Source organism: Phasianus colchicus, chromosome 35 (assembly GCF_987193195.1).
Source record: "Phasianus colchicus chromosome 35, bPhaCol1.hap1.1, whole genome shotgun sequence".
Taxonomy (NCBI): Eukaryota; Metazoa; Chordata; class Aves; order Galliformes; family Phasianidae; genus Phasianus; species Phasianus colchicus.
This window is the reverse complement of record NC_143470.1, coordinates 2,344,148-2,357,781: the sequence shown is the minus strand read 5'-3', so window position 1 is coordinate 2,357,781 and position 13,634 is coordinate 2,344,148. Positions and strand designations below refer to the sequence as shown.

Genomic DNA, 13,634 nt, shown 5'->3' with positions numbered 1-13,634 from the left:
CAGGAGTCCCTGAAATGGGGGGGGGCAATTTATTGGGGGGGTGGACCTAAATGGGGGGGCAGGAAGGGGGGGAAGGGGGGAACCCCAAATTTGGGGGGGGGGGGGCAATTATAGGAGGGGGCACTAAATGGAGTCAGGATGGGGGGGGAAGGGGGGGGACCCCAAAATGGAGGGGGGGGGGGCAATTGGGGAGGGGGATTATGTGGGGCAGGAGAGGGGGGCTTAAATGGGGGGGACCCCAAATTAGGCGGGGGGGGGGGTTGGAGGGACCCAAATGGGGGGGACCCCAATATGGGGGAGGGGGGCCTATTATAGGGGAGGGGAACTGGGGGGTAGAATGGGGGGGGGACCCCAAAACGGGGGTGGGGGCCTCAAATTTTGGGGACCCCCCCCTCAATTGAGCTCCATTCTGTCCCACAGACACGTGGGGAAATGCGCCGCAACCACCGCCTGGTGAGGGGCGGGGCCTAAGGGGGAAGGGGCGGGTCTTCGGCAGGGGTGGGGTGTGGTGATTGGTCCATGCTGGCAGAGCGGCCAATCAGAGCTGGAAGTGGGAGGGGCTGATGGGGGGGAGGAGGGCGGGGCTTGTTGGCCGTGCCCCTTTCGCTGGGCCAATGCCTGCAGTTGGTGTGCAGTGTGGGCGGAGCTTTGACTGGGTTGTGGGTTGTGATTGGTCCATGCTGGCAGAACGGCCAATCAGAGCTGGGAGTGGGTGGGGTTTGGGGAATGTCGGGTTTAGCCCTCCGCCCATTGGCTCCAATCCCATCCCCTGTCCCCGCCTCCTCACGGTTCCCCTCCAAGCATTGGCTACCCCTCTAGCCCCGCCCACTTATGCTACGCTCCTTTCCCATTGGCTCTGCACACTGTCCACTGTCCCCACCCCCTCTACATCCCCCTCTGCCCATTGGCTCCCCCTTCCTCTAGCCCCACCCACTTACCCTCATCTCCTTTCCCATTGGCTGTGCTCACTTCCACTGTCCCCACCCACCCTCATCCCCCTCTCCCCATTGGCTCCCCCTTCCTCTAGCCCCGCCCACTGACCTTTGACCCCCCCTCCCCCCCGTTCCCCCATTGCAGAAGGTGGGCTTCTTCAACCAGCAGGCCGCAGAGCAGCTGCGGCTGGGTGAGACGGCGGCCGAATACCTGCAGAAGAGCTTCAACCTCCCCCACCAGGACGCCCGGAAGTGCTTGGGTCGATTTGGCCTCGAAGGCCACGCCCACACCCTGCAGATCGCCAAGCTGTCCGGTGGGCGGGGCTAACGGGGCGGGGCTACCAATAGGAGGCCGGGATACTAAGGGGGCTGGGGCTAGCGGGGGGCGCAGCTACCAATAGGAGGTGGGGTTCTGAGGGGGCGGGGCTACCAATAAAAGGCGGGCTTTCTAAGGGAGGCGGGGGTAGCGGGGGCGGGGCTACCAATAGGAGGTGGGGGTTCTAAGGGGGTGGGGCTAGCGGGGGGCGCAGCTACCAATAGGAGGCGGGGTTACTAAGGGGGCGGGGGTAGCGGGGGCTGGGCTACCAATAGGAGGCAGGGGTACTAAGGGGGCGTGGCTAGCGGAAGCGCGGCTACCAATAGGAGGCGGGGTTTGTAAGGGGGTGGGGCTAGCGGGGGGCGCAGCTACCAATAGGAGGCGGAGGTACTAAGGGGGTGGGGCTAGCGGGGGGCGCAGCTACCAATAGGAGGCGGGGGTACTAAGGGGGCGGAGACAACGGGGAGCGCAGCTACCAATAGGAGGCGGGTTACTAAGGGGGCGGGGCTAACGACTGGGCGGAGCTAACAAGGGACATGGCTGCCAATAGGAGGTGGGGGTACTAAGGGGGGCGGGGCTACGAATAGGAGGCGGGGCTATTAACGGGGCCCGGCTGCCAATAGGAGGCCGAGCTACTAAGGGGGCGGGGCTAACAGTGGGCAAGGCTACCAATAGGAGGCAGGGCAACTAAGAGGGCGGGGCTTACGGCGGTCGGGGCTGCCAATAGGGGGCGTGGGTACCAATAGGGGGCGTGGCTACCAGTGGGGGGCGTGGCTAATAGCTCAGGGGTTGCAATTAATGGTTATGGGGTTGTAATTAATAACCCAGGGGGCATAATTAATAACCTAGGGGACATCATTAATAATTAAGCCTGGGCATGTAATTAATATCCGGGGGTGGCTAATGACCCAGGGGGTGCAATTAATAACCCGGGGGGTGCCATTAATAGCTATAGGGCTGCAATTAATAAGCTAGGGGATGTAATTAATAACCCAGGTGGTGTAATTAGTAACCCAGGAGGAGCTGTAATTAATATCCCGGGCTGTAATTAATAACTCTGGGCATGTAATTAATAGCTAGGGATGGCTAATGGCCCAGGGGGTGCAATTAATAACCCAGTGCTTGCAATTAATACCCCAGGGGTTCTAATTAATAACCCAGGGGCTGTAATTAATAACCCAGGGGGTGCCATTAATAGCTATAGGGCTGCAATTAAGAACCTAGGGGTTGTAATTAATAACCCAGGGGTTGCAATTAATAACCCAGGTGGTGTAATTAATAACCCAGGAGGCATAATTAATAACCTAGGGGACATAATTAATGGGCATGTAATTAATATCCGGGGGTGGCTAATGGCCCAGGGGTTGTAATTAATAGCCCAGGGGTTGCAATTAATAACCCAGGAGGGGCTGTAATTAATGTCTGGGGCTGTAATTAATATCCGGGGCGGTAATTAGCGTTAATTAATTGCTGTGCTGGCAGGAGGTCAGAAGGCCCGCGTGGTTTTTGCTGAGCTGGCCTGCAGGGAGCCGGACGTCCTGGTGCTGGTCAGAGGGGTTTTATGGGGTTTTATGGGGTCCTATGGGGTCCTTATGGGTCCTTATGGGGTTTTATGGGGTCCTTATGGGGTCTTATGGGGTCCTTATGGGTCCTTATGGGGTTTTATGGGGTCCTATGGGGTCCTTATGGGTCCTTATGGGGTTTTATGGGGTCCTTATGGGGTTTTATGGGGTCCTTATGGGGTCTTATGGGGTCTTATGGGGTCCTTATGGGTCCTTATGGGGTTTTATGGGGTCCTTATGGGGTCTTATGGGGTCTTATGGGGTTTTATGGGGTCTTATGGGGTCCTTATGGGTCCTTATGGGGTCCTTATGGGGTCTTATGGGGTGGTTATGGGGTCTTATGGGGTCTTATGGGGTCCTTATGGGTCCTTATGGGGTCCTTATGGGGTCCTTATGGGGTTCTTATGGGGTCTTATGGGGTGGTTATGGGGTCCTTATGGGGTCTTATGGGGTGGTTATGGGGTCCTTATGGGGTCTTATGGGTCCTTGTGGGGTCCTTATGGGGTCTTATGGGGTTTTATAGGATTATGGGGTGGTTATGGGGTCTTATGGGATTTTATGGGGTCTTATGGGGTTCTTATGGGGTCTTATGGGGTCCTTATGGGGTTTTATGGGGTCCTTATGGGGTTATCAGGTCTTATGGGGTGGTTATGGGGTTTTATGGGGTCCTTCTGGGGTCCTTATGGGGTGGTTATGGGGTCTTTATGGGGTGGTTATGGGGTTCTTATGGGGTTATGTGGTCATTATGGGGTCATTATGGGTTCCCTTATGGGGTCTTTATGGGGTCTTTATGGGGTGGTTATGGGGTTTTGGGGTCTCCAATGGGGTTTTGGGGTCTCCAATGGGGTTTTTGGATCTTTTATGGGGTTTTGGGGTCCCTATGGGTTTTTAGGGTCCCCTATGGTGTTTTCTTGGGGTTTTGGGGTCTCCCATGGGGTTTTAGGATCCCTATGGGGTTTTGGGGTCTCCAATGGGCTTTTGGGATCTTTTATGGGGTTTTTGGGCTCCCCTATGGGTTTTAGGGTCCCCTATGGTGTTTTGGGGTCCCCCATGGGTTTTTTTGGTCCGCCATGGGTTTTTTTGGTCCCCCATGGGTTTTTGGGGTCTCCCATAGGGTTTTGGGGTCTCCCATGGGGTTTTGGGGTCCCCAAATGCCCCGCTGCCCCCATAGGATGAACCCACCAATAATCTGGACATCGAATCCATCGACGCTTTGGCCGACGCCATCAACGAATACAAAGGGGGTGAGCGGTGATGGGGGACCCCAAACCCCCCAGACCCCCCCCAAAAAACCCCAACCCCCCCAAAAAAAACCCCAACACCCCCCCACACCCCTTCCCCAAAATCCCTAACACCCCAAACCCCCCCATCATCACTCCCATCCCCCCCAGCCCCCCTATTTTCCCCCAAATCCCCCCCAAATCCCCCCCAGACCCAACCCCCCCCCCATTTCCCCCCCTTTCTCCCCCAAATCCCATCCTGACCCCAAATCCCCCCCAAACCCCCCATTTCTCCCCCCAAAACCCCCCATTTCCCCCAAATCCTCCCTATTTTCCCCCCAGATCCCCGAAATTTCCCCCAAACCCCCCTATTTCCCCCCATTTCTTCCCCCAAATCCCCCCAGACCCCAAAACCTCCCCCATTTCTCCCCCCAAATCTCCAACAACCCCCCCTATTCCCCCAAATCCCCCAAATCCCCCCCAAACCACCCATTTCTCCCCCCAAACCCCCCCTATTTCCCCCCCAAATCCCCCCCCACCTCTGACCCCCCTCCATTTCCTCCCCATTTCTCTCCCCAAATCCCCCCAGACCCCAACCCCCCATTTCCCCCCATTTCTCCCCCATTTCCCCCCAATTACCCCCAAATCCCCCCATTTCTCCCCCCAAACCCCCCTATTTGCCCCCAAACCCCCCCACCTCTGACCTTCCCCCCATTTCCCCCCCATTTGCCCCCCAGAACCCCCCTATTCCCCCCCAAATCCCCCCCATTTCCCCATATTTCCCCCCATTTCCCCCCCAAACCCCCCTATTCCCCCCCAAACCCCCCCACCTCTGACCCTCCCCCCATTTCCCCCCATTTCCTCCCATATCTCCCCCCCAAACCCCCGTTTCCCCCCAAATCCTCCCCATTTCCCCCATTTCCCCCCCCCAACCCCCCCTTATCCCCCCCAACCCCCCCACCTCTGACCCCCTCACACTTTCCCCCATTTCCCCCCCCCAAACCCCCCTATTTTCCCCCATTTTCCCCCCCATTTCCCCCCATTTCTCCCCCCATTTCTCCCCAAACCCCCCAGACCCCAAAATGCCCCCCATTTCCTCCTATTTCTCCCCTAAAAGCCCCCCTATTTCCCCCTATTTTCCCCCATTTTGTCCCCCAAAAACACCCCTATTCCCCCCCAAACCCCCCCCACCTCTGACCCCCCCCACTTTCCCCCATTTCCCCCCCCCAAACCCCCCTATTTTCCCCCATTTTCCCCCCCATTTCCCCCCATTCTCCCCCCAACCCCCCCACCTCTGACCCTCCCCCCATTTCCCCCCAAATCTTCCCCATTTCCCCCATTTCCCCCCCCAAAAAACCCCCTATCCCCCCCCAAACCCCCCTCCCACCTTTAACCCCCCCCCTTTCCCCCATTTCCCCCCCCCAAACCCCCCTATTTTCCCCCCCATTTCCCCGCAACCCCCCCACCTCTGACCCTCCCCCCATTTCCCCCCATTTCCTCCCATATCTCCCCCCCAAACCCCCCATTTCCCCCCCAAAACCCCCCTATTTCCCCCAAAATACCCCCCATTCCCCCCCCCAAACCCCCCATTTCCCCCCCAATTTCCCCCCAAATCCTCCCCATTTCCCCCATTTCCCCCCCCAAACCCCCTATTCCCCCCCAACCCCCCCCACCTCTGACCCCCCCCACTTTCCCCCATTTCCCCCCCACACCCCCCTATTTCCCCCTATTTTCCCCATTTTCCCCCCCATTTCCCCCCATTTCTCCCCCCATTTCCCCCCTATTCCCCCCCAAACCCCAAATTGCCCCCCATTTCACCCATTTCCTCCCATATCTCCCCCCCAAACCCCCCACTTCCCCCCCAACGCCCCCCTATTTCCCCCCCAATCCTCCCCATTTCCCCCCCAAACCCCCCTATTTCCCCCCATTTCCCCCCATTTCCTCCCATTTCTCCCCCAAAAGCCCCCCTATTTTCCCCCATTTCCCCCCCCAAAAACCCCCGTTTCCCCCCCCAAACCCCCCCCACCTCTGACCCCCCCCCCTTGTCCCCCCCCCAGCCGTCATCATCGTGAGCCACGACTCGCGGCTGATCACGGAGACGGGCTGCCAGCTGTGGGTGGTGGAGCAGCAGAGCCTCAACCAAATCGACGGGGATTTCCAGGATTACAAGAGGGAGGTGCTGGAGGCGCTGGGGGAGGAGGTGGCGCAGAGGGCCAGGGAGTGAAGGGGGGGACCCCAAAAAAAACCCCGTACGGATGGGGGACCCTAAAAACCCCATACGGATGAGGAAACACCAAAAAAAACCCATACGGATGGGGGGAACCCAAAAAACCCCATGCAGATGGAGGGAACCTCATAAAAACCCCATACGGATGGGGGGAACCTCATAAAAACCCCATATGGATGGAGGGACTCCAAAAACCCCATATGGATGGGGAGACCCCAAAAAAACCCCATACGGATGAGGAAACACCAAAAAAAACCCATACGGATGGGGGGAACCCAAAAAAACCCCATACAGATGGGGGAAGCTCATAAAAACCCCATATGGATGGAGGGACCCCAAAAACCCCATATGGATGGGGGGACCCCAAAAACCCCATACGGATGGAGGGAACCCAAAAAACCCCATGCAGATGGAGGGAACCTCATAAAAACCCCATACGGATGGAGGGACCCCAAAAAAATGCCATCATTTGTATGGGGGACCCCAATAACCCCAGAAGGATGGAGGGACCCCAAAAACCCCATACGGATGGGGGGAACCTCATAAAAACCCCATATGGATGGGGGGGACCCCATGTGGATGGAAGAACCCAAAAACCCCATACAGATGAGGAGACCCCAAAAAAACCCCATACAGATGGGGGAAGCTCATAAAAACTCCATATGGATGGAGGGACCCCAAAAACCCCATACGGATGGGGGGTACCCAAAAAAACCCCATAGAGATGGGGGGAACCTCATAAAAACCCCATATGGATGGAGGGACCCCAAAAACCCCATATGGATGGGGGGGACCCCATGTGGATGGGGAGACTCCAAAAAAACCCCATACAGATGAGGAGACACCAAAAAAAACCCATATGGATGGGGGACCCCAAAAACCCCATATGGATGAGGAGACACCAAAAAAACCCCATACGGATGGGGGGACCCCAAAAAATGCCATCATTTGTATGGGGGACCCCAAAAACCCTATATGGACGGGGGAACCTCATAAAAACCCCATATGAATGGGGGGGGACCCCAAAAACCACATCTGTATGGGGTCTGTATGGGGGAAACCCTAAAAGCGTGTCTGTATGGGGTCCATATGGGGTTTGTATGGGGGAAACCCTAAAAACACGGCTGTATGGGGTCTGTATGGGGGAAATCCCAAAAGCACGGCTGTATGGGGTCTGTATGGGGTCTGTATGGGGGAAATCCTAAAAGCGTGTCTGTATGGGGTCTGTATGGGGGAAATCCTAAAAGCGTGTCTGTATGGGGTCTGTATGGGGTCTGTATGCAGGAAATCCTAAAAGCATGGCTGTATGGGGTCTGTATGGGGGAAGCCCTAAAAGCAGGTCTGTATGGGGTCTGTATGGGGGAAACCCTAAAAGCACGGCTGTATGGGGTTTGTATGGGGTCTGTATGGGGGAAATCCTAAAAGCGTGTCTGTATGGGGTCTGTATGGGGGAAATCCTAAAAGCACGACTGTATGGGGTCTGTATGGGGGAAATCCTAAAAGCACGGCTGTATGGGGTCTGTATGGGGGAAATCCTAAAAGCACGACTGTATGGGGTCTGTATGGGGGAAATCCTAAAAGCACGGCTGTATGGGGTCTGTATGGGGGAAACCCTAAAAGCACGGCTGTATGGGGTCTGTATGGGGTCTGTATGGGGGAAACCCTAAAAGCAGGTCTGTATGGGGTCTGTATGGGGGAAATCCTAAAAGCACGGCTGTATGGGGTCTGTATGGGGTTTGTATGGGGGAAATCCTAAAAGCGTGTCTGTATGGGGTCTGTATGGGGTCTGTATGCGGGAAACCCTAAAAGCACGGCTGTATGGGGTCTGTATGGGGGAAATCCTAAAAGCAGGTCTGTATGGGGTCTGTATGGGGGAAACCCTAAAAGCACGGCTGTATGGGGTCTGTATGGGGTCTGTATGGGGGAAATCCTAAAAGCGTGTCTGTATGGGGTCTGTATGGGGGAAACCCTAAAAGCAGGTCTGTATGGGGTCTGTATGGGGGAATAAAGATCGCTGCAACAGGAGGAGCCTGGTGGTGTCTTTTGGGGCCGCTTATGGGGTTTTGGGGCCGCTTACGGGTTATGGGGTCGTCGTTGGGATCCTGAGTGCTGGCGGTGGGATTTGGGGTTGTTGGGATTTGGGGTTGTTGGGATTTGGGGTTGTTGGGATTTGGGGTTGGAGGTGGCACTGAGGGGCAGGGAGTGAATGGGGGGACCCCAAAAAAAACCCCTATATGGATGGGAGGACCCCAAAAACCCCATACGGATGGGGGAACCCAAAAAAACCCCATACGGATGGGGGGACCCCAAAAAATGCCATCATTTGTATGGGGGACCCCAAAAACCTCATAAGGATGGAGGGACTCCAAAAAACCCCATACGGATGGGGGGAACCTCATAAAAACCCCGTAAGGATGCAGGGATCCCAAAAACCCCAAATGGATGCGGGGACCCCAAAAAATCCTATCATTTGTATGTGGGACCCCAAAAACCCCATATGGGTGGGGCCACCCCAAAAACCATGTCTGTATGGGGTCTGTATGGGGGAAACCCCAAAAGCACGGCTGTATGGGGTCCCCCATATATCCCCCCCCACCCCATAATTTCCCCCCTCCCCCCATATAACCCCCCCACAACCCCATAAGGATCCCTTAAGGACCCCAAAAGCCTCCAACCCCATTAAACCCCCCCAGCCCCATATATTCCCATAACCCCATAACACCCCCCTCAACCCCATAAATCCCCCAGCCCCAAAACCCCCCCCAACCCATAAATCCCAACCCCATAAACCCCCCCAGTCCCATATATCCCTATAATCCCATAACCACCCAACCCCATAACCCCCCCCAAACCCCATAAACCCCCCCAATCCCATAAACCCCCCCCAACCCCATAAACTCCCCCAGCCCCAAAACCCCCCCAACCCCATAATTTCACCCCCATCCCCACACACCCCCCAACCCACCCCACCCCATTAATCACCCCATTAATCACCCCACTAATCACCCCATTAACCCCACTAATAACCCACTAATAACCCATTAATAACCCACTAATAACCCCATTAATCACCCCATTAATCACCCCACTAATTAACCCCATTAATAACCCACTAATTAACCCCATTAACCCCACTAACCCCATTAATAACCCACTAATAACCCACTATTTAACACCATTAATAACCCACTAATTAACCCCACTAATAAGCCACTAATTAAGCCGACTAATAACCCACTAATTAACCCCACTAATAACCCACTAATAACCCACTAATTAACCCCACTAATAACCCACTAATTAACCCCACTAATAACCCACTAATAACCCACTAATTAACCCCATTAACCCCACTAATACCCTCACTAATAACCCCATTAATCACCCCACTAATAACCCCACTAATAACCCACTAATTAACCGCATTAATCACCCCATAAATAACCCTACTAATAACCCACTAATAACCCCATTGATAACCCACTAATAACCCCATTAATCAACCCCATTAACCCCACTAATAACCCACTAATTAACCCCATTAACCCGATTAATTACCCACTAATAACCAACTAATAACCCACTAATTAACCCCGCTAATAACCCACTAATTAACCCCACTAATAACCCACGAATTAACCCCACTAATAACCCAATTAATCACCCCACTAATTAACCCCATTAACCCCACTAATAACCGCATTAATAACCCAATTAACCACCCCACTAATTAACCCCATTAACCCCGCTAATAACCCACTAATTAACCCCACTAATATCCCACTAATAACCCATTAATAACCCACTAATAACCCCATTAATCACCCCACTAATTAACCCCATTAATCACCCCACTAATTAACCCCATTAGGCAGCGCATTAATTACAGCCTCCATCCACCCGTTTATTATTAATGTACAAAATATACAAAATCTGGGGGGGGGCGGAGGAGGAAGAGGAGGAAAAAAAGGGGGGTGAGGGGGGGGGGGGGGGGAGGAAATTTCCTTTTTGCCCCCCCCCCAAAAAAAGTTTTCATAGAAAACAGCAGCCGGCGGCGCAGCCCCTCCCCCCCCCCCCCCCCCACTGCCCCCCCCCCCCAAAAAAAAAAAATTACATCGTGGGACCCCCCCCAAATATCCACACCCACAGAATAATAAACGACCCCCCCACAACAAATAAAATTAAGCCCCCCCCCAAAAAAATACAGAGATTAAAGCCCCCCCCCCGCAATAAAGGAGGGAATTTTGGGGGGGGGGGGAAAATGGGGGGGGGAGGAAGGGGAAAAAGGGGAAAAAGGGGGGAAAAAAGGGGGGAAAAAAGGGGGGAAAAAAGGGGGGAAAAAAGGGGGGGAAAAAAGGGGGGAAAAAAGGGGGTTGGGGGGGTAAAAAGGGGGGGGTAAAAAATGGGGGGGGGAAATGGGGTAAAAATGGGGGGGGGCAAAAAAAATGGGGGGGGGGTTTGACCCCAGCAAGGGCAGAATTGGGCCCTTTTATTTTTTGGGGGGGGGGGAGTGGGGGGTAATTGCCCTGCTGGGGGGTAATTGCCCCCCCCCCGGGGTAATTGGGGTCTATGGGGGGGTAATTGCCCCCCCCCGGGGGTATTTGTGGTCTATGGGGGGGGGGGGTTAATTATTCTAATTGCCCCCCCCCCCCCCCCCCGGGTCAGTTTTGCCCTACAGATTAATTGCCCCCCCCCCCCCCCATTAAGCAATTGGGGGGGGGGGGCGGTTTGCAATTAAGTTGGGGGGGGGTAATTAAGGACTAAATGGGTTTAATGAGGTTTTCCCAAGGGGTAATTAAGTGCGGGGGGGGGGGTAATTAGGCCATGGCAGGGGTAATTAGGTCATGGGAAGAGTAATTAAGCCATGGGGGGGGTAATTAGGCCATGGCGGGGGTAATTAGGCCATGGGAAGAGTAATTAAGCCATGGGGGGGGTAATTAGGCTCTGTAAAGGGGGGTAATTAGGCCAGGGAAATCAGGTTCTATAGGAAAGGTAATTAGACATCAGCAGGCTTAATTAAGCTCTGTAATGGGGGGTAATTAGACCTTGGCGAGGGTAATTAGGCTCCGTAAGGGGGTAATTAGGCCCTGCAAGGGGGGGTAATTAGGCCATGGCAGGGGTAATTAGGCCAAGGCAGGGGTAATTAGGCTCCACAAGGGGGTAATTAGGCCATGGCAGGGGTAATTAGGCCATGGCAGGGGTAATTAGGCCTGTAAAGGGGAGTAATTAGGCCATGGGAAGAGTAATTAAGCCCTGACAGGGGTAATTAGACCACGGCAGGGATAATTAGGCTCCAGAAAGAGGGTAATTAGACCTTGGCAGGATTAATTAGGCCCTGCAAGAGATAATGAAGACCCGCAGGAGTTAATTAGATAATTAGATCCTGCAGCCAATAAGAGCTTTTTCCCCCCAATGAAAGTAATTGAAGCAATAGGGGGTAATTAAGCACTGAAGGGGTAATGAATTAAGCTCGTCGTGGGGATAATGAGACCTGCCCAGGGGGGTAATTAAGCCCTGGGGGTAATTAGGAGTCATTAAGCCCAGCAGGGGGGCAAATTCAAACCCTGGGAAGGGTAATTAAGCCCTGCAAGGGGGGTAATTAGACCTTGGCAGGGGTAATTAGGCTCTGCAAGAGATAATTAAGCCTTGCAGGAGGTTAATTAGGTGGTTAATAAGAGTAATTAACCCCTGGGGGGCTGTAATTAAGCCCCGGGGAGGGCAATTAAGCCCAGTGGGGGGGGGTAATTAAGCATTGCAAAGAGCAATTAACCCCTGAGGGAAGGGCAATTAACTCCTGGGGGGGGTAATTAATCCCTGGGAGGGGAGGTAATTAAGTTCTGGGAGAATGTAATTAACACCTGGGGGGAGCAATTAACCCCAGGAGGGGTTAATTAACCGCTGAAGGAGGATAATTAAGCCCTGGGTGGGGGATGGTAATTAAGCCCTGCAAGGAGTAATTAACTCCTGGGTGGTTAATTAAGCCCGTGGGGGGGTGTAATTAATTTCTTGGGGGGGTCAATTAATTTCATGGGGGGGTAATTAACTCCCTGGCAGGGGCAATTAAGCCCTTGGGGAGCTAATTAAGCAATGGAGGTGGGGGGGGAGGGTGTAATTAACTCCTTGAGGGAGCAATTAAGCCATGGGTGGAGTAATTAACACCCTGGCAGGACCAATCAAGCCATAAGGGGGGTAATTAATCCCCTGGCAGGGGGAATTAAGCCATGGGGAGAGTAATTAACCACATGGGTGTGTAATTAAGCCACGGGGGTGGGGAATATTTACACCTTGGGGGGGGCAATTAAGCCTTTTTGGGGTGGCAATTAACCCGCTTGGGGGGGTAATTAAGCCCTTCGGGGGTCAATTAAGTCATGACGGAGTTAATTAAGAGGTAATTAATCCTCTGGCAGAATTAATTAAGCCATAGGTGGGTAATTAAGCCATGGGGTGGGGATTATTCCATCCTGGGGGATCAATTAACCCTTTGGAATGGGGGGAAGTAACGCCTTTGGGGGGGCAATTAAGCCCTTGGGGGGGTTAATTAACTTCTTGGGGGGTTAATTAGGCCATGAGGGGGGTAATTAGCCCCCTGGCAGAATTAATTAAGCCATGGGGGGGGGGATTATTCCACCCTGGGGGGTCAATTAACCCTTTGGAAGGGGGGGGAAGTAACTCCTTTGGGGGGGCAATTAAGCCCTTGGGGGGGTCAATTAAGTCATGGGGGGGTTAATTAACCCGGGGGGGGAGGCAATTAAGCCATGGGGGGGTTAATTAATGAGGGGGGGGGGGGCACAGAGCGCCTGAGGCCTCACAGAAGCCATAATGGCGGCGGCTGCAGGAAGATTGGGGGGGGGGGGGGGGGGGGGTAATTAAAGGGGGGGTTTGAAGGGCGTGGGGGGGGTCAGAGGGGGGGGTGAAGGGGGTGGGGGGGTGAGGGGGGGTCTGAAGTTTTGGGGGGGGGTTAAAAGTGAGGGGTGGACGATGAGGAGGGGGGGGAGGAAGGGTCTGAGGGGGGGGGGGGGGGCACAGCTGTACCTGCTGCTGCCCTTCAGCAGGAAGTGGGGGCAGATGGGGGGGCTGGATTTCTTTTTTTTGGGGGGGGGGGGGGGGGAATCAGGTGCCCCCCCTTTATGTGGTGGCAGCAGTGGAGGAAAGTAAGAAAAAAAAAAGGAAATGAGGGGGGAATCGAAGGAAAATGGGGGTTTGGGGGGGTTGTGGGGGGGGTGGGGAGGTTTTAGGGTCCCACGGCCCTATGGGGGGTGTGGAGGGTGGGGGGGGGCCCTAGAAATGGGGGGGGGCTCAGTGGTTTCCTCCCCATCCCCTGGGCTGTAAGTGGGGATGGACTGCAGCTCTGAGCCTGCACTGCTGGACTACAGCTCC

The 13,634-nt window shown here is 54.7% G+C and overlaps 1 protein-coding gene across 2 annotated transcripts in view; it reads left to right on the top strand.

Moving 5' to 3' along the window:
- ABCF1 (ATP binding cassette subfamily F member 1) overlaps window positions 1-8,282 on the top strand; it is a 38,423-nt gene extending 30,141 nt beyond the window's left edge. For both annotated transcript variants that reach the window (XM_090129087.1, XM_090129088.1), the window contains exons 21-25: window positions 421-453; window positions 1,078-1,246; window positions 2,731-2,795; window positions 3,982-4,054; window positions 6,088-8,282. In XM_090129087.1, coding sequence (XP_089985213.1) covers window positions 421-453; window positions 1,078-1,246; window positions 2,731-2,795; window positions 3,982-4,054; window positions 6,088-6,254 — 507 coding nt within the window. In that variant the 3' untranslated portion in view covers window positions 6,255-8,282. The remainder of the gene's footprint in view (window positions 1-420; window positions 454-1,077; window positions 1,247-2,730; window positions 2,796-3,981; window positions 4,055-6,087) is intronic.
- The last annotated feature ends 5,352 nt before the right edge of the window (window positions 8,283-13,634 follow it).